The sequence below is a fragment of the Mus musculus genome, chromosome 12 (assembly GCF_000001635.26).
Source record: "Mus musculus strain C57BL/6J chromosome 12, GRCm38.p6 C57BL/6J".
Taxonomy (NCBI): domain Eukaryota; kingdom Metazoa; phylum Chordata; class Mammalia; order Rodentia; family Muridae; genus Mus; species Mus musculus.
In genome coordinates, this window is record NC_000078.6 from 4,221,718 (window position 1) to 4,246,501 (window position 24,784).

Sequence of the window (24,784 nt, forward strand, 5' to 3'; positions counted from 1 at the left end):
TAGTACACATGTTTTGGTCATGGTGTGTCATAACAGGAGCTAACTAGTACACATGTTTTGGTCATAGTGTGTCATAGCAGAAACTAACTAATACACATGTTTTGATCATGGTGTGTCATAACAGGAACTAACTAGTACACATGTTTTGGTCATGGTGTGTCATAGCAGGAACTAACTAATACACATGTTTTGGTCATGGTGTGTCATAGCAAAAACTAACTAATACACATGTTTTGGTCATGGTGTGTCACAGCAGAAACTAACTAATACACATGTTTTGGTCATGGTGTGTCATAACAGAAACTAACTAATACACATGTTTTGGTCATAGTGTGTCATAACAGAAACTAACTAATACACATACCAAAAAGAAACAAGCCATCCATGGTGGGGCAGACCTTTAATTCCAGCACTCAGGGGACAGAAGCAGGTGCCTTTCTGTGAGTTTGAGGCCAAGTCTGGTCTACATAGTGCGTTCCAGGATAGTTAGTGCTATGTCTCAAAAAAGAAAAGAACTATCATATAATGGAAGGAAAAGGGCTCACGGGTTCCTAACCCTCCTAAGGATTATTCACAATGACTGAGAGAACGTAGACCCTGGTAAGGTGCTCAGACTCCTCCTGTAAGGAAACCCTTCTAAGCAACCCGATGAAAACCACTGGGTCACTACCTTAAAAAACAAAACAAAAAACCGTGGAAGGAGAAGGGGGACAAGTTGGGAAAAGGGATGGAGTAACATTACATGTGTGAAATGTAATGAAATTCTTTATGTACAATAATTAGAAGCTAGCAAAAACATAAAAAAAAATTAAGAAAAAGTGATTAGCCAAGTGGGGGGTAGTAGAACTTGCCTTTAATCCCAGCACTCTTGATGCAGAGGCAGGTAGGTCTCTGAGTTTGAGGCCAGCATGGTCTTCTGAGTGAGTTCCAGGACAGCCAGGGCTACAAAGAAAAACCCTGTCTTGAAACAAACAAACAAAAGAAAAAAGAAAAGGTGAGGTAGACATCTAGGCTCAGGCACAGACCATGCCCGTCAGAACAGTAAGAGGTCTACTCAGAACTCTTCTACATCCTCCGTTCAGATGCCAAAGAACCAAGTCATCCCTTCCCGCCTTCCCACTGCCAAGTCCCTATTCCATGGGCAGATAACTGCTGCTTAGGGTCAGCCCTATCAGTGAACAGGCACAGGATATGCCAGTCAGAACAGAGAACCTCTGCTGGACCAAAGACCAGGCTAACTGCCAGGCAGTCTAGCCTCCACCTCTGTTGGAGACTCCCTGGTGGACCATAGCTACCACTCTACTCTATAAGTTGGAAAACCTAAAAGAAATGAACAATTTTCTTGGTAGATACCACTTACCAAAGTTAAATCAAGATCAGTAAACAATATAAATAGAACTATAGCCCCTAAGGAAATAGAAGCAGTCATTAAAAGTCTCCCAACCAAAAACAAACAACCAAAAACCCAAGGTCTGATAGTTTTAGCACAGAATTCTACCAGACTTTCAAAGAAGACATAATACCAATACTTCTCAAACTAGAAACAGAAGGAACATTGCCACATCCATTTTATAAGGCCTGTTAGTTATTCTGAAACCCAAACCACACACAGACTCAAAGGAAATTACAGACCATTTTCCCTCATGAACACTGATGCAAAAATACTCAATAAAATACTTGTAAACTGAATCCAAGAACACATCAAAAAGATTGTCTACCATGATCAAGCAGCTTCATTCCAAAGATGTAGGGATGGTTCAACATACAAAAACCTGTCACTGTAATCCACCGTGTAAATAAACTGAAAGGAAAAAACCCACAGGCATCTCATTAGATGCTGAGAAAGCTTTTGACATCCAACACCCTTTCATGATAAGTCTTGGAGAGACCAGGGATACAAGGCACATACCTAAACACAATAAAGGCAACACACAGCACGCCTATAGTTAACATCAAATTAAGTGGAGAGAAACTAAAAGCCGTTTCACTAAAATCAGGAACAAGACAAGGTTGTCCACTCTCTACATCATCTATTCAATATAGTACTTGATGTTCTAGCTAGAGCAGGAAGACAACTAAAGGAGACCAAGGGGTACAAATTGGAAAGGAAGAAGTCAAAGTACCGAAATTTGCACATGATGTGATAGTATATGTAAGTAACCCCCCAAATCCTACCAGTTGGCTGGATACACGATTAACTCAAAAATCAGTAGCCGTCCTATATACACATAACAAATGGGCTGAGAAAGAAGTCAGAGAAATACCTTTCACAATAGCCACAAATAATATAAACTATCTTGGGGGGGATGAAGGGAGAGAGTACTGGGAGAGACAACTTTGATTGGGGGGGGGGGAGCGCATTTTGGGCTCAAGGTAGAAACCTAGTGCAATGGAAACTTCCAGGGATCTATGAGAGTGACCTTAACAAAGAATCCTAACAATGGGGGATACAGAACCTGAACCGAACATCTTCTGTAACCAGGTAAGACTTCCAGTGGAGACACTAGGGCACCAACTCGGCTACAAAACCTTCTACCTACAATTTATCCTGCCTACAAGATGTGCTGGGGTAAAGGTGGCACAGAAACTGTGGCCAACCAATGACGGGTACAGCTTGGCTCATGCCATAAGAGGGAGCCACACTTGACATTACCTAGAAGTCCAGGAACCAAAGTCTGGATAGCCCAGAGACCGAGGACAGAACCAAACACAAATGGCAAACAAACAACCTCAACAAAATGATTTCTAATGATATTCTGCTATACTCGTAGATTGGAGGCTAGCATTGTCATCAGAGAACCTTCATCTAGCAACTCATAGGAGGAGATGCAGAGACCCACAGCCAAATATTAGGTGGACTGGGTATCCTATGGAAGAGGAGGAACAAAGGATTGTAGGAGCTAGAAGGGTCAAGGATACCACAAAAACATTGCCCACAGAGTCAACTAACCAGGGCTCATAGAGACTGAAACATATACCATGGAGCCTGTGTGGGTCTGACCTAGGCCTTCTGCATACCTGTTATAGTTCTGTAACTTCATGTTTTTGTGGAACTCCTAACAGTGGAAGTGGGAGTTGTTTCTAACTCTATTGCCTGCTCTTGGGACCCATTTCTTTCCTATTAAGTTGCCTCATCCAGTTTAATATGAGGTTTGTGCCTAGTCTTATTGCAACTTGATATGCTGTGTTTGGTTGATATCCCTGGGAGGCCTGCCCTTTTCTGAAGGGAAATGGAGGAATTGATCTAGGGAAGAGGGAAGGCGGGCAGAGGGAACTGGGAAGAGAGAACGGAGGGGAAACTGCAGTGGGGATGTAATAGATGAGAGAAAATTAAATTAAAAAAAAATGAAAAGGTAGTTAAATGAAACAGGTATGTTCTTATATTCATCAAAACAAGCATCAGTGCAAAAAATAAGATTAGAAAATCAGTATAGATATGTTACAGGAAAACACAAACATACAAACTAAAAACACCCAGTATTCATGGGAATCCCAGAAATATAATAAAGAATACCACTGATACATTACTTGAAATGATAATGATTACATTTTTAATAAAAGAAAAACTTCAGGTACTAATTTAAGCCATCACCAAGCCAAATACAGAACACTACACCTGACCTCATTATGACATAAATCTATCAAACACCAAAGACAGAGAACATCAAATTATGGAAAAGCAAGCAAGCAAATTCAAACAAGAATATCACCTAATAAGACTAATGTCTAATCGTGAAAATATGATAATATGGGCCTAGAGATAACAGGTACATCCTTAAAGTATGAACAAAAATGATGTCCTAACTGATCTCTAGACTCCAAATAAAAATGGGAAGTTTGTTTGTGTGTCGGTTTCTTTCTTTTTTCTTTTGAGACAGGGTCTCTCTGGTAGTTGCTCTGGCTGTCCTGGAACTCAGTATGTAAATCAGACTGTCCTCAAGCTCAGAGATATGCTTTCCTCTGCCTTAAGAGTGCTGGGATTGAAGATGTGCACGCTGCCTGGGGTGTCGGTGTGTCGGAGACTGGGTATTCTTCCTTGTAAATGCTGTTATTTGTATATACTGTAAATGACGTCGGTGGGCACTAACCGAGCCCAGGGGAACTGGGAACTACCTCGAAACCAAAACCAGACACAGCCAAAGCTGCGGCCATAGGCCACTGCAGAGCAAATTCGTCTTGCACAGATGATTTCGGACCATAATGATGCTGACTTTCAGAAGAAGGTGAAATGATTGATATCACAGGCAAAAACTAGGACGAATGTGTGATTGCTTTGCAATGGAGATGTCAACTGAGCTATCAATGTTCTCCTGGAAGGAAATCCAGACACGCATTCCTGGGAGATGTTTGGGAAGAAGAAAGGAGTCTCAGGACAGAAGGATGGTGGGCAAACTGAATCTAATGAAGAAGGAAAAGAAAACTGAGACCAGGTCAGAGACTATAGTTGGCGACGTGGTGGGCCACCAAGATGGGGGTGTGGGGTAGGTGCCAGCCATGGATGAGAGTTTCAGGACCAGGAAAATGGATTGGATGGCACTAAAAGTGGAGGGCCTTCTGGAAGAAGCACAGACAGAGACAGAAGAGGCTGTGGTAGTTCTGGTAGGCGAGGAGGAAGGTTTTTTGCTTAAGAAATGGGAACCTTTAACCCAGCCGACTATGCAGAGCCAGCCAACACTGATGATAACTATGGCAAAAGCAGTGGCCATACATGGAACAACACCGTCCACTTTGAACAAGATTGTGGAACAAGACTTGATTTCTTTGGGGTTGAGGGGTCAAATTTGAGAGCTCCTGGTGCATGGAGGACTGCAACAGAAGAGCGGGGAACTGGAGACTGGAATGAAGATCTTTCTGAGACCAAGATCTTTACCGCCTCTAATGTATCTTCGTTGCCTCTGCCTGCAGAGAATGTGACAATCACTGCTGGTCAGAGAACTGACCTTGTGTTCTGTTGGGGAAGACACCATCTTCAATGGAAAATGATTCATCTAATCTGGATCCATCTTAGGCTCCTTCCCTGGCTCAGCCTCTGGTGTTTAGTAATTTGAAGCAGAATATCATATCACAGCCTGCTTCAGGGAGTACATTTTCTCATCATAGCATGGTGAGCATGTAGGGGAAAGGATTTGGTGATGCTGTGGAAGCTAAAAGTGGCCGTACAACAGGCTCCCAGTTCTTGGAGCAATTCAAGACTGTGCAGGCCCTTGCTCAACTGGCAGCTCAAATTCTCAATCTACCGCCTCCTCTTGGGATATGGGCTCAACAACACAATCACCATCACTGGTGCAGTGTGATTTGAAGAGTGCAAATGATTCGACAGTGCACAGTCCTTTTACAAAGTGCCGGGCATTCACCGCATCTTCAACCATGACGGCAGTATCCCTTCCAGTTTACCCTCTCTCAATGAAACAGTACCTGCAGCTTCCTCACTGATAACAGCCAATCAGCATTCATCCTCCTTAAGTGGCTTGAGCCGCTTAAGGAGACTCCAAATAACACCACCACACAACATAGCAGTGTATTATCTACACAGCAGAATACTCTTTCATCATCTTCTGAGCATACTTTGACATCCACTCTTTTGCATACAAGTGTGGAGAAGGAGGTAAATCTACATTTTTCCTCCAGCACTTTCTCTACCACAGCCAGCAGTGTCTTTGCACCTCCCCTACTGGTCAGTGTCTCCTCCAGTCTGAATGGTGGCAGTTGTCTGGGCCTTAGCCTGGGCAGCAACTCTACTGTCACAGCCTCAACTCGAAGCTCAGTTGCTACAACTTCAGGAAAAGCTCCTCCTAACCTTCCTCCTGGAGTCCTGTCATTGTTACCTAATCCATATGTTATGGCTCCAGGGCTGTTACATGCCTACCCGCCACAAGTGTATGGTTATGTTGATTTACAGATGCTCCAGACAAGATTTCCATTGGATTACTACAGTATTCCGCGTCCCACACCCACCACTCCACTTACTGGGAGGGATGGTAGCCTGGCTAGCAACCCTTTCTCTGGCGACCTCACCAAATTTGGCCGTGGGGATGCTTCCTCCCCACTCCAGCCACAACCTTGGTCCAACCCCAACAGAACCAGATGCAGACTCATCACACCACGTAGCAGACATTCCTGAATCTGGCGATGCCTCTTGGCTATAGGTACACCAGCCTGCCATACTACGCAGGGTTCCTGAGCCTCCCCAGCACCTTCCAGTATGGGCCTGCTGTGTTCCCTGTGGCTCCTACCTCTTCCAAGCAGCATGGTGTGAATGTCAGTGTGAATGCCTTGGCTACCCCTTTCCAACAGCCAAGTGGATATGGGTCTCACGGATACAACACTGGTCTATCAGTCACCTCTAATAACACGAGCATGTCAGATATCTCGGGTTCTGTGTACTCCAAAACCCAGTCCTTTGAGAAACAAGAGTTTCATTCCGGTACTCCTGCTGCCTCCTTCAATTTGCCTTCAGTCCTAGGAAGTGGAGGGCCCATCAATCCAGCCACAGCTGCTGCCTACCCACCTGCCCCCTTTATGCATATTCTGACCCCACATCAGCAACCACACTCTCAGATCCTTCACCATCACCTGCAGCAGGATGGCCAGATGGGCAGCGGGCAACGTAGACAGACCAGCTCCATCCTGCAGAAGCCCCAGACCAACAAGTCTGCCCACAACAGCTACAGCTGGGGGGTCAACTTAGGCCCTGACCCTCTTCTCCTGTCCCATCTTCTGAGAGGGCTTCTCAGGTTTAAACTATGGAAACAGCATCAAAGAGAGAAAAGAATGTGGGGCGATTCCGCTGCTCCACACCCCCAGAAGCCCATCCCACACCTCAGCCTCATGTCTGTCCCATCTCTATACCATCCCACCCTGTATTATAGGATTTGTATTTTCTTCCCCTCCCCTCCTCTTCCTCCTTTCTCTCTGCATTCAAGATTATGAAACTTTGCCTTTCCTTCACTTCTTCTTCCTGTTTATCCTGGTGGTGTATCGGTGAGGTGGGAAGGTGATCCCCCCAAATATATACCAGCCCAACAACAACAACAACAACAACAACAACAACAACAACAACAACAAAAAGATGTGCACCCTATCCAGTCTTCAAATGCATATCTGTACAACAAAACACTCAACTAGAAAAAAACATCTAAAAGACAAAACAAAACACTTGAGGGGTTACTTGAACTATTGCTGTATCATTATAGCCCAGGCTGGACCTGAATTCTGGATCTTTCTTCCTTAACCTCCCCTAAATGTTGGCATTATAAGGCCTGCGCCACCACGATCAACAGGATCTTTTATTTACTGATTTATTTTAATTAGGTTTAAGCAGCTCACACTGTGCCCAATTCACACATCTTTAAGACAAACATAGCAGAGCTCTGCATCTGCCACACACATCACAGCCTGAAATTCTTGCCCTCAAAAAATAAGGGCGCTGTTTAACAGACCAATGGAACCAAACAATCTGGAAACAACCAATACCATACAATGAGACAGCACACACAGTAATCTATTCTAGAAAGACTATCTCTGAAAGACAAAGCGTAAAATTACACAAATATCGCCATTATGGTGTCAGGTCAAGATTTATGAAACAGAAACACAGTGCTAAGTTTCAAAACTGATTTCCATTTGCAGAGATGGAAGACAAATCATAGTCTAAAGGAAAGAATTCAAACCCTAAATATGTAAAGAAAAAATTCCTAACTGATCACATACATACATACACACATACTTACATACATACATACATTTATTTCAAAGGTCTTGGAAAAAATACTTGAAATTCTCAAGATTCTAACACATCTGAAGGGAGATTGATTCTAGGATCCACTCTGGATACCCAAATCTATGGATGCTCAAGTTCCTTGCCTAAAAGGCCAGAGACTGGCATATAACCTTCACTCTTGTACACTTTAAATTCTCTCTAGATTATGAACAACACTTAATAAAATTGTGTAAATACTATGCAACATTATAAAAACAGCTTATACTTCACTGTTTTAAGAGGATGACAAAGTGGTGGCAAACAGCTTTAATCCCAGCACTTGGGAGGCAGAGACAGGGGGATTTCTGAGTTCAAGGCCACCCTGGTCTACAGAGTGAGTTACAGGACATCCTGGGATACACAGAGAAACCCTGTCTCAAAAAATGGAAAAAAAAAAAAAAAGATGACAAGAAAAAAGTCAAATACAAATGAAGCCTACCATAATAAGAACTACCATAATGACAAACTGTTAAAACGGACTGCGCAAAAACAATGGGAACTGTTCAATAGCTACTGCTGGGAACAGAAGATGGGCACACGCACTTTAGTAATGTTAACATGCAGGCTCCATGTCCTAGAACTTTAATGAAGGCTTGTACCTAATAGAAAAGTGTTGAGTTTTCACACATAATGATAGCAAGAAGAGTATCACAGCAGAATCCTTATAATGGTTCCAAAGTAAAATAACCCAAATATCCCACGTGGCATTGTCAACGACAGGTCATAAACCACAACTGCTGAGCATCGATGGTGGTGGGGATGTGTGTGTACAGACTGTAGCTCTCAGCACAACAAGTCGGACAGAAGGGCTGACACTCTACAGCTGCACGAAGTTCAGGGTGTGAGGACACTCACTCTGAGGCCAAAACAGCAGGAAGACTGACTGCAAGGTCTGTGCCAGCTTGGGTTAGAGTGACCTCAAGCCTGGCTAAGTAACAAGATTTAAAACAATGCTCAAAAAACAGATAAAAACCATTCTTGATAACAGAAACTGGGTCAGTGGCTACACTGAAGGGCATGATTTCCAGGAGGCAAACCGACAACCCTGGGTTCGGGTAATAGCCTGTGGTTTTCATTTGGTTGTATTCCCTTAAGACATTCACTAGCTTTTTCACATTACATATTTGACTTCAATAAAAAAACAAATTAAAGAAAAGAGGAAGAGTGTGAGGGAAGGGAAGGAGAAGGCAGGAAGGCTGGCTCTATGGGTAAATGATGGCATCACGTGAGTGATTACTGACTGCCTTTGGTCAGGGAAAGAACGGTACATTTTGTAACATGTAATCGGCCCTGAAGGGTTTGTGGAAAAATGGAAATATTAAATTACTGTAATTATCCTCATATCCAAAGCAGCCAGTAAGTACTTCCCACCGCTGTTGGGAACGCTTAGTACACAGCAAAGAGACACTAGGTCCAAAGACAACAGGAAGGAACACCTGAGAGATCTGCTAACTGAGCCTCAGTAACTGTGAAGGAAACCAGAACAAAGGACTGGCCAATGTGTGCCATGAAATTCTGAGACTGGGTAACAGAACATTGGCACCAATGGTAAAATTACAAAAGGCTCAGATCTGATGAGGTTGAGGTACCAGGCTCAGGAGTTTATGAGAGAAGGCCGAGGAGTCTGTTACAAAGAACACCAAGAACTTGCCTGCCTCCTCATCACCACCTGACAATTAGTAGTTGATAGGTTTTTTTGGTTTTGTTTTGTTTTGTTTGAGACAGAGTTTCACTGTATAGCCCTGGCTCTCCTGGACTCACTTTGTAGATGAGGCTGGCCTCAAACCCACAGAGATCCACCTGCCTGTCTCTCCAGTGCTGGGATCAAAGGCGTGCGCCACCACTGCCTGTCTAGTAGTTGATACTCTTAGCTACATCTTTGCACGTCTGATTATTTGATGACTCAAAGACTTGAAATCAATTCAGCATGATCTCAAGGTAAGCATGGATGCAGGTGATGCAGGCTTACCGAGCCTAAGGCTCCCCGCTCGCAGCTGCTCTTCTCACCCCTGAAGAGCCAACACCGCCTCTCTACTCACTCTGGCTCCCCACTGCTTCACTTCTGCCCTCAGCTTATCTCGTTGTTGCCGCAGTTCTCGAATCTTGGTTCTAAGAGAACTTTCCTTTTTACGAACTGCTGGTTCTTCAGACTTTCTATTCGATATGTTCGTTTGAGCCTCTAGTCTTTCCAGGTGAGCTAAAACACCTAAAGAAAGTGAAAACAGACAAACAAAACACCCTTCACAATCTGACAAACTTTGGCAAAGCATACTCCACGAAGGAACAGTTTGCTGTGCTAAACGCTGACCAAAGCAGCAACTCAGGGAGGAAGGGCCCATTTCATCTTACAGGTTACAGTCTGCCATGAGAGGAGTCAGGGCAGAAGTGTGAAGCCGGAACTAAAGCAGATGGAGGAACGATGCTTGCTGGCTTGCTCAGTTTGTTTTTTATACATCCCAGGACCACCTACCTGCCCAGGGGTGGCAAGAACTCAGGGCAGGAACTGAAGCAGAGACCATAGAGCAACAAGCTTATTAGCTTCCTGCTACTGCTCAGTTAGCTTTCATATACCACCGAGGACCACCTGCCGCAATGGGTTAGGTGCTCTTCCAATTAAGAAGCAATAAAAAAAAAAAAAAAAACGCCCTAAAGAAACTGCCCATAGACCAATCTGATGAGTTAATTCCTTAACAATTGAGGTTCCCTCTTCACAGGTTGCATCAAGTTGACAACCAAAAACAGTCGTCACAATAGATAACTCATATATCTAGGGCATATTTATTTATTTATCTGTTTATTGAGACAGGGTCTTTCCTACACGACTGGCCCAGAATTCACTATGTAGATCAGGCTGTCCTTGAACTCACAGAGATCCACCTGCTTCCACCCAGAGTGCTGGGATCAAAGACATGTACCATCACAACTGGTCTGCCATAAATTTATAAAGCCATAGGCCCAAATAACCAAACCAGAGACCATTAACCTCTCTGCTGGCCACTGGTGTAAAAACACCCACTAATTAGTACGCTCACTTGAAAAGAACAAGAGACTCCTGATTTGTCTACTGCTTGCTTTGTGGGCAGCAGCATTTCATCTAAGCCTGCTTATCACAGAAGCACAAATCTATGGTGGGAAAGGCCGATTCTCCATGCTTTCCCACAACCCAGATGAAACCTCCCTAGAGAAGTCCAATGCTTCACCTCATGTAACTAGTTTCCTTAAGCAGATCCAATATTTACTTTGCAGGGTTCACAAGAATATACATTCACAAAAATCCTTTCTTCATTTGTCTTGGGACAGCCCAGACCTGGCTCATTCATCTATCCAGCCAAGGCTAGACATCAAATTACTAGTGTATAGCTCCTTTAAAAAACAAACAAACCAACTTGCATAAGATCAAGAGAGAGCCACAGTAGGCAGCATGTTGGCCCTTCACTTGCTTTTCTTCCCGTTACTGACTCCTGACTTCTTTTATTTCCTCTGGAGCCTGAGCACAGCAGTTCCTTCTCTCTGCTGTATTTAGTTCCTCTCCAAGTTCACACGATAAGCAGTGGTAATTGCCAAGCAGAGAGAGAAAACCAACATAATCATAACTAAATGTTTCAATCTTTTGGATTGGAGATGACAAGGGAACTGGAGAATAATTGACCTGTCGAAGTTTGATGATTATTCACAAACTTTCACTCGTCACTTGTTTAGCCAGGTGTGCTGACACACAGAAGGGCAAGTTACTGGCAAATTTGGGATTACATAGTAATTTAGTTCTAGGGTATGGATTATACTTGATTGCAACATATTTTTAACAATTAAGTCATCAAACTTTTAGTTTTTAGTAACAATTTCAACCCACATGATGCTTTCACATTAAGTTTTGTTTAAAGGAGAAAGAAAATGAGGCAGAACTATAATGTGTCCAAGCCACAAAATTTCCTAAGATAGAGCCCTGAATCAAATCCATATCTAATCGCCAAAGTTACTGCCTTACAGTGTCCCTTCCTTTGCAATAAAGTCTGGAAACACTGTGGTACAGAGAAAGCCAAACCCCTTTGAATACCTCCTTTGCACTTCCTGCCTGGACACAAAGTATTTGCAGACTCCATCTCCTCTTCGGGTTCTCAAGTGTTTTTTCTTACGATGCTGGACGTACAAGGCAGGGTTAACATGGACCCGAACGTCCTTAACTGTAAATAGTAAAAGACACGCAATCACCAATCTATTGCCACTATTGCCTGACAGTCCCGGGATAAGCAAAGTGTCCCCGCTGGCGTCCCTTACCTTGGACTGGTCAGCCCTGTCCACGCCTACCTCACCGCCGTGGCCACTATGGTCCAGCCGGGCTTCCTCGAACACCCAAAGAAGCTGTACAGTAATGCTAATCTGTCTACCACTGGGTCTTGCTTTCTCGCCAAAGCTCCCTCACTCAGGATGCAGTTTAAGAATTCCCGCCGAGAGCAACTGAAGTAACAACGTAACCCACTGATCCCAGAGTGCTTTGTGCTTCCGCCGTACACGAACATGGTGGCGCCCAGCAGCTCCACACTAATCCCAGCATGCACCGCAAGGTACGTCCGGCCAGTCTGATGATCAGGAAGATGGCATGCTCTGGGGTGGAGCCACAGATCCTTGTACAGTACTTAGTATTACGAAAGGATCTATCTCAGGCTCCCTTTTCCTGGCCCACCGGCGCACTGGTAGCGCAGGCTTGTCACGCCGCCACAGCAGCCTTGCACCTTCATCGAGACCATCCGCACACGGCAGCTTATCTCCGGGAGCTGGGGCGCATGCGCAAGGTGGTTCTCGAGGTGAGGCGTGGGGAGTATCCGGAGGGACCCTAAACGGGGGTGGGGTGCCGAGGCCGGAAGTAGATCTGCTCTTGGGCCCAACCCTTAGCTTCCGGAAGTACGTGTGGCATGATTGTAGGAGGGATCACTAAGAGTTTGGGAATGGTCTGCGCTACGCAGTGAACCTTCCCTTTGGCAGAGCATGACTGTGAAGAACCGACGCAGACCCTGCTATCACAGCGTTCACCAGAAATTGGTTGTTCCAGTGTCCCTTAGATCCCTGGGAACGAAGCTGGGGAAAGCGTGGCGCTTATGCCTGTGCACCAATCTGCCTTTTAAAACTGGGCCTAGCCGGGCGAGGTGGCGCACGCCTTTAATCCCAGCACTTGGGAGGCAGAGGCAGGCAGATTTCTGAGTTCGAGGCCAGCCTGGGCTACAAAGTGAGTTCCAGAACAGCCAGGGCTATACAGAGAAACCCTGTCTCAAAAAAAAAAAAAAAAAAAAAAAAAAAAAGAAAGAAAAAGAAAAAAGCTGGGCCTAAAATTAGCACTGCCTTAATATTGTTAGTAAGAAATAGAGGCTGTTTATTTAAAAGGAGAAATGCTCAGTGAGTGGGGAAAAGGAGTATGTTTTTCAGAAGCTCTGAGTCTCAAGTCTCCTAACTGACATTTACATAGCACCTGCTTCTCTAGAGAAATCTTTATCCAGGAAAACACTGGCAAAGGGGTGAGAGTGGAGGAACAATGGCCAAAGGGACCAACGTGCCAACCTACATCTGTGTTCAACTTTCTGAGGGGTCCTTTCCCATCTTGGTGATTTACATACGCATTTGATTAACCCTTTTTTAAAGATCTACTTAAATTCTGTGTAGGTGTGTGTGTCTGTGGGACATATGCACATGGGTGCAGACGTGTAGGTGTGTGTGTCTGTGGGACGTATGCACATGGGTGCAGACGTGTAGGTGTGTGTGTCTGTGGGACGTATGCACATGGGAGGACAGAGTAGGATGTAGGCTCTTCTGCAGTTATAGGCAGTGAGAACATCCCACTGTGGGTTCTAGGAACTGAACTCTGGTCCTCTGGACACGGAGCATCTCCTCAGCTCCTGGACTAACTCTTAAGGGTTAGGACCATATGATATTCTTTACCAGAAAGCCTTCTCCTAGATCTCCTGGAATTTAAAAAAGTTGTATTTGTATCCAGGTCAAGATCCTGTTGGCCTTAGATCCTATTCTGCTGACCAAAAAGCATATAATAGGGTAGATGAAAAGGGTTGGTGAGATGGCTCATTGGGTAAAGGCATATGCCACCAAGTCTGACAACCCTAGTTCTATCCCTGGACTCACTTGATGGGAAGAAAAAAAAAACAAAAACAAATCTTACAAGTTATTCTCAGTGTGCATGCATAATATAATATTCTAGTTTGCTTTTTGTTGCTGAGAAAAATACCATGGCCAAAAAAAAATCAACTTGGGAAGGAAAGGATTTATTACACCTTACAGGTTACATCAATCATCTAGAGAAGCCAAAGCAGGAACTTAAGGCAGAAATCTTGAAGCAGAAACCACAGAGGAACACTGTTTACTGGCTCTCCTGACCTTCAACTATTTTACTTATACACTTAAGGCCAATTTGCCTAGGGATGGTACTGCCCACAGTGGACTGAGCCCTCTTATATCAAATAGTTGAGAGATGTGTCCTGCATCAACTTAGGCTTGGGCCTGAGGGGATGAGAGAGGGAGAAGGAAAGTATATGTAATTTTAGAAGTCTTCCCAGTGGTCAGCTGAGTCACAGATAGCTTAAGGGTGAAGGTGAGCTGCAGTAGGCGCCAGCCATAGGGAACTAGAAACTATATAGCAGAATTCAATACAAAAAAGAGAATTGCATTTTATTAACAGGGTATCGAGCCTCCTTCTCAGCCCCTTCCTAGCCACTTCTGTAAGATCCTAAAAAAAGGAAATAGCAAACCAATGGGCACAACTGTTGCTCTACAGTTCTTTGGTGGAGCCACAGCTCCAGTTACAGAGCCCGTCCCCACTCTTGTGACCTTCTGACACTTCCTAAATGGGTCATTCAGTCTGTGTTGTGTGTTCTGCAACTTGTAGGCTGCTGATGAGACCACCTTGAAGGAGCTGGCTGAGACCCTGCAGCAGAAGAACATTGACCACACGCTGTGGCTGGAGCAGCCGGAGAACATTGCCACATGCATAGCCCTGAGGCCATACCCCAAGGAAGAAGTGAGCCAGTATTTGAAGAAGTTCCGATTGTTCAAGTGACTGTAGTTCTGGGAGAACTGAAAGTCAGCTGGGTCTGGGGAGCCAAATGGCCACCATCCTGAAGCATTGTGGGTTCCTTTCAATGTTGTTATACTCTTCCCCTCTAGTTATGGTGGTTTCTTAAGAACCAGCACAAATTCAAATTAAAGCTCTCATTAATAAGCACCTACTACTATCATCATTATCATCATTGCCACTAAGTTCAAGTGAGGAGAGTGGATAAGCATCACTATTATCTGTGGGTCATCGCTGACACACAATATGTTTTCTGTTGGGAATAATGGACTTCAGGTCACTCAGGTTTAAAATGTTGCCTTTGAGTTCCTTACCTCCCCTCCCTCTCTCTGCTCCCCATTTCCCTCTTCTTTCCTTGATGTCCCATGACTGGCCTCCAGTCTCTGGTGCCATAATAGAATGCTTCTTTTCTTCCTCTTTCCTGACACCTAACACATCACCTTCACAAAGTCTTCCAGCCAAGAATTACTCCCCTCCCTAAACATCTGTACATGACAAGTTTGTACAATAATTCTTACCATTTATTCTCTCTCAATGAATGCTGACCATCCAGTGGCTGGGCAGAAGAGAGAATAAGGGTGGGACTTCTACCATCCAAGGGACTGGGAGAGAGGAAGCGAGTTGTAGATCTGACACGGGGAAAGAGAAGTGAGTTCTTGAGAGTTCAGCAAAAACCAGAAGTATTATTGCTATGTTGGCTGTGAGGTAGCCAGATTAGCTTAGGGGGTTCAGACAGATCATTTGACTGCCCCAGGTGAAGTTTGGAAACAAATCTTGGTTTCTCTGTGTCATTATTGGGGACTAGCTAGGATAAATAATTCATTTTACATACTTTGACACAGGTTTTGGGGATTAAACTCAGGTTATCAGGTTAGTGTGACAATTTTTTTTTTTACCTGTTAACCCATCTCTCAGTTCATTACCGGTCAGGGAGCGTTTGTCACGCTCTCATGATGGCTCACCTCTGTCCAGCCCAGCAGCCTCTTGGGCCATCTGGAGCCTCGGAGCCTCTTTAGTGCGGGAAGTCGGGCCGCAGGCGGCGGGCAAGCAGAGCCTCTGGATGGATCCTTCCTCAGAAGCTTCGATAATTTGCAGAAGCTGGGCCATGCTCCTCATTAACATCTGTCTGTCCGCATAGTCCGGATTCATTTCACTGTGCTCTTGCTCCCAGCAGGCCTCTAGGCAAGATGTCCCTGCCCATTGGGATGTGCCGTTGGGCATTCAGCTATGATGATGCCCTAGAGGACCCTGCGCCCATGACTCCTCCTCCATCGGAATTGGCAGCATCCCCTGGAAGCCAGTGATTCCAGAGCGCAAGTATCAGCATCTTGACAAGATAGAGGAGGGTGCGGCCAGTGTCTCTTCCCTTGCTGTGACTCCATCACCAGCCACTGACAGTTCAGACAAGGCCCCTGTGGTGAAGGCTAAAGCTACCCATGTCATCATGAGTTCCCTGATCACAGAGCAGACCCAGGAGAGCATCCAGCATTTTGAACAACAGGCAGGACTGAGAGATGCTGGCTACACACCCCATAAGGGCCTTACCACGGAGGAGACCAAGTACCTTCGAGTGGCAGAAGCACTCCGTAAACTAAAGCTGCAGAGTGGAGAGACAGCAAAAGAAGAGAAGCACCCTGCATCAGCCCAGTCCACCCTGAGCAGCACCCCTCACACGTCCCCTAAGCAAAAGTCCAGAGGCTGGTTCCCATCTGGCTCCTCCACAGCCTTACTTGATCTGAATACCATGGATCCTGGGAGTGGAAATGATAGGAACTCGGCAGACAAATGGAGCCTCTTTGGACCACGACCCCTGCAGAAATCTGATTCTGGTTTTGCTATTCAGGTTTACAAAGGTGCCCCAAGACCCTCTCCTGTGGAGGTGATGCATGCCCAGGCCACACAAGTAGGTGAAGATCCAGCAACCTTCAAGCCACCAAAGATGGATGTCCCATTGGTAGAAGGAAAGAAGCAACCACTTCGAACCCATAATCTCAAACCCCGTGACCTGAATGTGCTCACACGCACTGGCTTCTAGAATGCTCTGTCCAGGGTCTGCAACTTCCCTGGGCTCTGACATAGGAGTGATGTGGCTAACTGAGGCCTGAGCGAGTGTGCAGATTGTCCTTGGGTGAGTGAGAAAAAACACTGCTTTCAGGTTGGTGGAAAATGTCAGTGGTGTAGCGTTGAGGACCTCACTATCTTTTTTTAAAATCATTTATCCTAGAAAAGGACTCTGATCCTTGCTTTCCTAGGTAAATTATGCTGGAGTGCTTCCAATACTAAGGCCTCTTGATTCTTTTCCCTTGATCACTATGAGCACTGACAAATCATGGTAGAGGTGCCCACCAACCAGTTTACACAGCGGAGGCCTCCTGACACTCATTAGTCTGGACTTCTCTGAGTGCTGGGCATGGCTTGCAGGACCCTGGCTTTCTAAGTGGAACCACAGATTGTCCCCCCCCCCACCCCCTCTTTTTCTTTTTCTTTCTTTCAAGACAGGGATTCTACGTGTAGCCTTGGCTGTCCTAGAATTAGCTCTGAAGACCAGGCTGGCCTTGAACTTACAGAGATGCACCTGCCTGCCTCCCGAGTGCTGGGGTTAAAGGGGGTCACCACCACAGTTCTTTCTCTTGGTTGATCCAGCACACCACTTTGTTCTCTTGGGCCGTATCTGCTGTGTCACAGGACAAACACTAGGTCTTATACGGCCCCTTTTTCCCCCGCATTTTAACATGAAATTAATTTAACTTCTAATTCAGTATGATGCTGGTTTCCCCACTCTAATTCCATTACTGAAGATTAAGCCCAGGCAGGGACTTGCTCATTCAAGGCAAGTGCTCTACCACGGAGCCGAGTCACCCCTACTTCCTGGATAGTAGGCTTTTTTAGTTGTGTGTTTTGTTTTGAGACAGCGTCTCACTCTGTAGCTGTGGCTAGCCTGAAACTCAATCAGTAGATGCCCAGAGAAGATGTGCCTGCCTCTGCCGTCCAGTGCTGGGATTGAAGGTGTGCACAGCCACACCAGCTTAAGCTTTTGTTAGAGTAAAGAAGACGATAGGTATGACTGGATTATATAGTCTTCAGGTTCACATGAACTTGGCGCCACTGTATTCTGATAACATTGAGACCGTTTTCCACCAAGTTAGCCTCATCTGTTCAGTAACACGTCTTACCGAGGGAAGGAGGCAAGGAAGTGCCCTTCTGTGTCTCCTCATTGTTCACAAGCCTGTTGTGAACACTCAACGTACGATTGCTCGATCACTTTAGATAGTAAGTAGTCTGTTTACATAATGAGCTAACCTCAGAGAGAAGCCCTGGAGTCTAAGATTGTTGTAAAAATTAATTTATTTGTGTTATCTTGTATTGACAAATAAAAATCTTTACTACTTTCTCAAAAAAAAAGTTCATTACCTAAAATAGATATTGCAGTTTTTATAAGTCAAAGCCTTATAGAATCTCAGCTTCTTTGAGTTAGACCTCGTGGGAAGGGGAAGCCTGTTTACCTGTGACTCTATAATATAGTTCCTTATGTTTTGGTGATCCCTCAACCATAAAATTATTACATTGCTACTTCACTGTTGAGGATTGGTCTGTTGCTATGTATGACAATGCTAAATACTGGCCCTGGTTACCACAGGGACGAGAAGGTTCTCATGCATACCAAGTGATGCTGTGTAACCTTGCCCTCCAAGTTATTCCTGATTGGTCAGTAAAGATGCCTATAGCATATAGCTAGGCAGAAGAGAGATAGGCAGGGTTTCCATCCCTAGGCTTGGGTATGGGAACTAAAAGGGGGCTGGGGAAAGAGGGGGAAGGGAGGATAGCCCACGTCCGGCCAGAGTTCCTCCTATGCTCTGGGCAGGCAGACGTGGGAGGGCTGCCAGATGCTTTCCACTCGGCCCCGGGTGGGCATCCAAGCCACTGACCCCACTCGACATCGACAGGGGGGTTGGGGGTGGACAAGGGGCAGCCCTTGAAACCAAGGGGCCCCAGGGAGACACCCTGTGTCCTGGGGTTATGGAAGAGAGGGCTGAGGGAGAGCGGTTCCCACACAGGTGAGAGTAAGTGCAGCAGGCCTAGATGAGCAGAGACAGTCTATGGTTTTAGAGCTTTATTGTAGAAAGGCAGGGGGAAGGAGAGAAGAAGGAGAGAGAGAGAGAGAGAGAGAGAGAGAGAGAGAGAGAGAGAGAGAGAGAGAGAGAGAGAGACCAGCCATGGCCAAGAGGAGACAAAGGGGAAAGGAGAGAGAGAGAAGAAAGGCTAGAGAGTAAGAGGGAGAGTGAGGGAGAGAGGAGAGAAGAGAGGAGTGAGAGTGAGGAGGGGCTAAACAGCTCCTCTTAAAGTATGCTGCTATCTTTTCTGTTGCTAGGTAACTGGGGAGGAGTTTAGCCTGAAGGTCAGAAGCTTGGGACATTGCCTATGTGACTACTAACCATGCTTCTCTTGTGGGGGCTCAGGGGACAGTAACTTCGACAGGAGCCAGAGTTCCAGGAGACATGAGAGAACTCCTTCTGTCCCATGTAGGTGAATTATGACCATCGGGTCTCGGGGTTCAACATCTCAGCTCGACTGGAAACCAGACTGTCTTTGCATAGCCCACTGCCCAACACTTGGGGACTGAGATAGGACACCATGAGAAAGGGGAGGAGAAGGTGGAGGGAGGAGAAGATGTCATAGGTAGGTGAATCATGAAAACATGGCCATGAGGGCTGGCCAGTCAGAGTGAGAGTGGCCCACGCAGAACATGGCAAGTTATAACTCGGGGTTATTGACAGGGAAGGAGCTACTAATAGCTTAGAAGGCTGGTATCTGTCCAGCTCGAGTGCTTTAAAGGCTTATCATAAATATAAAGGGTTTGTGTCTTTTCTCTGGGAACTGAATGGTCTGAGGAGGATTAGAAACCCCCGGTTAAATATTTCCAACAACACTTCATAACTGTACTTTTGCTAATTATAATTTTAGTGTAAATATCTGATATGCAAGATCTCTGATATGTGACCCCTTCCTCCCCAAAGGGGTCCACAGGTTGTGAACCATTGACTTAGGATCGTAAGATCACATTAGGTAGATCAGTTAGGATTGGACCATAAAATCACTTAAGACAGGTCACCTAGGGCCATAAGTTCACAGATGAGAACTAGATCTTTACATTATTGCTTCTACTTTCATATATGCTTGGGGATTTCCTTAATGAAAAGCTTTCAAGGGGAGATTGGAGGACAATTTGGAGCCTAAATAGAGGCACATGAGTCTTTAAGTAGAGAATGTGCAATAGGGACCATTCTCCACAGTATGATTTCAACGCTAAATTCTAGATCCAAGAATTCTTAGAACCAAGAGCAAAGCAGAGCTGAGCAGGACTGGGCTGCTTTAAGGAAAGAAACCCCAGTAAGACCTCTGAGTTCTGAGAGCTCCCTGCTAACTGACTGGATCCCTCCGGCACACAGTTTGAGCGGGCAGCTTTCAGAGGCACCGGCCTTAAAGGCGAGTCTAGGAAATTTCAGAGCCATCCCCTTTTTGCTTAATCTTAACACTAAATGTTGCTTTTCAGAGGTCCATACTGCAGATCAGAAAGAGATAGGATCCAGTTTCTGCTCATTTGGGAAGGAAACCTGCAAGTGTTTCTGTGATCTTCAGCCTGGTTCAGGTCCTGCATTTGGAAACTTTCAACAACTAGTAAAGAAGATTTTCTTCACATTTCATGAAAAAGGGAAAACATGGAAACAGAACTACGCCGTGCAAGTTGTGCACACATTTGTAACCTTTTGGAAACACGGTGATGCTGATTGCAGGGGGACAACTCAGTACTGACTTGTCCCTTAGTGGTTGAAGTACTCCAGTCAGCATTCACGAGGCTGCTGCGAAGAAGTTTCTGAGGAGACTTAACGATTTAGTGGAGAAAAGACACCAGTGTGCATACAGCCAAGTGCTAATGAGGCAAACCCAGCAGTGAGTGCAAAGCAAGTGCTGCAACCAGGGAAGGTTCTGGAACAGGGCCCTGAAGGATGAAAAATCATTATAGACAAGGCAGAAATGAATATGGCAACAGTTAATTTAAGCATGAGGATCAGTAGTAGCCTGAGTGTGGTGGTTCATGCATGTATTTCTAGCTTTCTGGAGGCTGAGGCAGGAGAATTTCAAGTTCAAAGCCTGCCTGGTCTGTGAAGAGAGACCCTGCCTCAGCAGCAGACAGAGAATAAAGGCCACACGCGTGCATGGAGCATTTGTTTTCTAGAGAGCAGAGGTTGCCATACTCAAGCTGATGTGAGATTTGCTCTAGGCATGAACAGTCACCACTAACAGCTTCCAACGGCTGTTTTATTTTCAAAATAAAAACCTTCAGAAGCCTCTATAGGACTCAAGTTCTAAAGAATAATTCTGAATTCATTAGGATTCCCAGTGTTGGAGCTAAAAAAAAACAGGTAAGCATTGAGTGGTTAAGAGTGCTTGCTCCTCTTTCAGAGGACCAGAGTTTCGGTCCTTGCACATGGCACATACATTTGTGTGACTCCAGCTCCAGGAATCTGATGCCATCTAATGCCTTCTGTTGGCCTCCAGGTGAACACTCCCCCACAAGTAAAATAGATCTTAAAAAGAATCATCAGCCTTAAGCAGGTATGGTGGTACATACCTTTAAATCGGCAGAGAAATGGAGCCAGGCAGATCTCTGTGAGTTTGAGGCCAGCCTCGTCTATGCCATGAAGTGAAAGCCCATCAGAAACCATCATGACAACAGCAGAGCCCTGTGGTCCCCAGCCTTTATGTTGGTATCTGATCGTCTCATCTTTAATGGTGGTTCTATGCAGCACTAAACGGTTTCACCCCAAAGCCCAACATCTAACTCACAGGCCAAAAGTTCTGAGCCCCTTCACCATGAATCGGGGATTCAGTTTCAACATCTGTGAATAGGCTGCTCTACATGGAGGAACAGGGATGCTGAAAGATCAAACACAGGTGAAAACAATGGACAGGGACTTCTTGGGAGAGTGGAAAGGGATAGCAACATTTAAGACAGTAGTTCTCAACCTGTGGGTCACAACCCTTTTCCAGGGGTCACAGATCAGATATCCTGCAGGTAAGATATTTACATTATGCCGGGCGTGGTGGCACACGCCTTTAATCCCAGCACTCGGGAGGCAGAGGCAGGCAGATTTCTGAGTTCAAGGCCAGCCTGGTCTACAGAGTGAGTTCCAGGACAGCCAAGGCTGCACAGAGAAACCCTGTTTTTTTTTTTTTTTTAAAAAAATTACATTACAATTCATAATAGTTGCAAAATTACAGTTATGAGGTAGCAACAAAATAATTTTATGGTTGGGGGTCATCACAGCATGAGGAAGTGTATTAAAGGGTTTCAGCATTACAAAGGTTGAGAACCACTGGTTTAAGAGCTATGGAGTCCCCACCGTGGGAAACAGGCAGCTCAGAAAGTTATCTCTGGTGCTGTCCATGTCTGTCACACATCAGCTCATCAGAAATAGAAGCTATTTTTATAACCTAGTTTTTTTTTTTTTTTTAACTTTGTTCTAAATCGTAGGACCTCTGGTCATGGGGGTGGGAGGAATGTCTGATGAAAAAGTAGTTGGTCCTTTCAATGTTTTACTCTTGGTTTCTGCTTTCTATGGATACTTGTTTTTTCTGGTTGTAGAATTCTGAACAAAGGATAAATGATTATGGCAGAGCTAAATTCACAGCATGTGGGGAGGCTTCACCATCAAAAGGATAAACAGCACAGATGAGAACGCTTCTAACTGTGATCCACGAAGCCTATTGTCTTAGACTTATAGACTGTACAATGACCCTGTTTCATGAAAAGGACCCTGATAGCCACACACAGAGCTGGAGTCCACCCAGGGTCCCATGCGTGCTAGGTGAGTGCTCTGTATCTGAGCTGCACCTCAAATCCTGTCATTCTTCTCTTCTTCTTCCTCTTCCTCTTCTTCCTCCTCCTTCCTCCTCCCTCCTTCCTCCTCCTTCTTCTTCCTTATTTATTATATGTAAGTACACTGTAGCGGTCTTCAGACACTCCAGAAGAGGCCATCAGATTTCGTTATGGATGGTTCTGAGCCACCCTGTGGTTACTGGGATTTGAACTCAGGACCTTTGGAAAAGCAGTTGGTACTCTTAACCGCTGAGCCATTTCTCCAGCACCCATCAGACACTCTTATAACCTGCCTTTAACCCTCACCTTCTATAATTTTTTTTTTGTTGTTTGTTTTTTTGTTTTATTTTGGTTTGGTTTTTCGAGACAGGGTTTCTCTGTGTAGCCCTGGCTGTCCTGGAACTCACTTTTGTAGACCAGGCTGGCTTCGAACTCCGAAATCTGCCTGCCTTTGCCTCCCGAGTGCTGGGATTAAAGGTGTGCGCCACCACCGCCCGGCTCTACAATCTTTTTTTAAGCTAAAGCGCTGATCCTGTTTCAGACAGTCCATCCTTCACTTCCTGTTTAGATGTGCGGAGACATACTATATTGGCTAACTACATGCCAAAGAATCCCTCCCCCCATTAACTTGAGGACCCAAAGGACAAGTTCTCAGAGTCTCCAGAAAAGGGGTCTGGGTTCTCTCTTCTCCACCTTTGACCTCTTGCTCTTCTTTTCAATGCTGTATTTAGCATACTTCACAGAAGAAAGCTGGGCTTAAGTTCATACATGAGATTAAAGTCTGTAGACTCTTAACCATCTTGAATCATCTAGTCCAGGATAGGACAATAAAGCAGAGTCTGCAATTAAAACACACGGCTGGAGGAATGCCTCAGGGGTTAGAGCACTGTTGCCTTTGCAGGTGCGCCAGGTTCCGTTCTCTGCACCCCCATGGTGGCTCACAATCATCTGTAAGTCCAGTTCCAGGGGGCTCAGTGCCTTCTGCTGACCTCTGCAGGTACCAGGAGCTCATGTGGCACACATACACAAATGCAGGTGAAACACATAAGATACAATTTTAAAGCTGGATTTCATGTCCCCACACTGATAAACTGTTTTTTATGTCATAATTTAGTATAACTTGATTCACGTCTACAGCTCTCTCAAAGATCTGCAGAGGCAGAGGTCATGATCCTAACCACTTTAGAAATTGTTAGAGCATACATGTACTTTCTTTGAATGTCTTTAATATCACCAGCTATGGATGGGTGGACAGAAGGAACAGAAGGCTCTGTTTCTGGTTGGGTAGGGCTAGTTATGGAAGAGACCTTAGCTCTTCTCAGCTGCTATGACTTCCAAGCAAGGCCCCCAAGCCTACCACACATTCCTACTGAGTCAGCGTCTTCGGCCCTACCAGCTGACAGATCTCTGCGGGCCTGTTTACCAGTGCTCCACACACTGGCCAATAGTCCCAGAAGCCCCTTCCCATGCTCCTCAAATCTGCCCTGGGTCCATCCTTCACGGTGCTGTCTGCTGTACTCTCAGTACCTTACCTCCAAGGCCACCTCTGTGCAAGGCAGCCCGCCCTCACCTCCGGGCGTGGCCGCTCCCAGAGCTCTCTCCTTCTTACCACTCCCCACAATTCAGCACAGGGCAGGGCCAATCCCGTTTTCACCCTTCCTTGTTCCTGGAGCCTCGGGTAAGAAATAAAATATGCTCACTAGGTAAATGATGATAGAGCCTTTTGTTTTTAAACATTCTTTTTTTTTTTTTAAGATTTATTTATTATTATATGTAGCTGTCTTCAGACACACCGAAGAGGGAGTCAGATCTTGTTACGGATGGTTGTGAGCCACCATGTGGTTTTTCAACATTCTTAAGAGTATGGTAGCAATGGAAATAAAACACGCATAGAAAGGTAACGTTGCTGGCAGAACAGGCTCCACCTCCAGCAAAAAGAACGTATGGGCTCAACTGAGTCAGTGAGATTGAGCAGTGGGGGATGCTCACAGACCATTCAGGACATTCAAGTGCAGGTGCTCTTCTGACAAGAGCAGTTACTGTCAGCATAGGGTCAGCACTATGTAAGCAGACA

The 24,784-nt window shown here is 45.3% G+C and overlaps 2 protein-coding genes and 2 pseudogenes across 10 annotated transcripts in view; 3 read left to right on the forward strand and 1 right to left on the reverse strand.

Annotated features, from left to right (window-relative positions):
- Positions 1-12,538, reverse strand: part of Cenpo (centromere protein O) — a 38,858-nt gene extending 26,320 nt beyond the window's left edge. For 3 of the 9 annotated variants that reach the window (XR_872422.3, XR_381196.4, XM_011243883.3), the window contains exons 1-3: positions 12,035-12,210; positions 11,814-11,940; positions 9,799-9,965 (exon numbers count right to left, since the gene is read on the reverse strand). Coding sequence is in view for 6 of the 9 variants with exons in the window: in XM_011243883.3 (XP_011242185.1) it covers positions 9,799-9,965; positions 11,814-11,859 (213 nt within the window). In the remaining 3 variants the exon portion in view is untranslated. Of the gene's footprint in view, positions 1-9,798; positions 9,966-11,813; positions 11,941-12,034 lie in introns of all 9 variants that reach the window. The other 6 variants (XM_030246807.1, XM_011243884.3, XM_006515152.4 and 3 more) reach the window with 5 other exon arrangements.
- Gm17816 (predicted gene, 17816) lies at positions 3,994-6,791 on the forward strand (annotated as a pseudogene).
- Ptrhd1 (peptidyl-tRNA hydrolase domain containing 1) lies at positions 12,296-18,406 on the forward strand. The gene is made up of 2 exons (NM_001204912.2): positions 12,296-12,561; positions 14,646-18,406. The coding sequence occupies exons 1-2, from the start codon at positions 12,310-12,312 to the stop codon at positions 14,814-14,816; spliced, it is 423 nt and encodes a 140-aa protein (NP_001191841.1). The 5' UTR covers positions 12,296-12,309; the 3' UTR covers positions 14,817-18,406.
- Gm29696 (predicted gene, 29696) lies at positions 15,761-18,226 on the forward strand (annotated as a pseudogene).
- Positions 18,407-24,784: the final 6,378 nt, after the last annotated feature.

Coding starts and splice junctions, on each gene's coding strand:
- Ptrhd1 (NM_001204912.2), top strand. CDS start 12,310: ATGCACCGCAAGGTACGTCCGGCCAGTCTGATGATCAGGAAGATGGCA. Junction 12,562..14,645: donor TGCGCAAGGTGGTTCTCGAG/GTGAGGCGTGGG, acceptor TGCAACTTGTAG/GCTGCTGATGAGACCACCTT.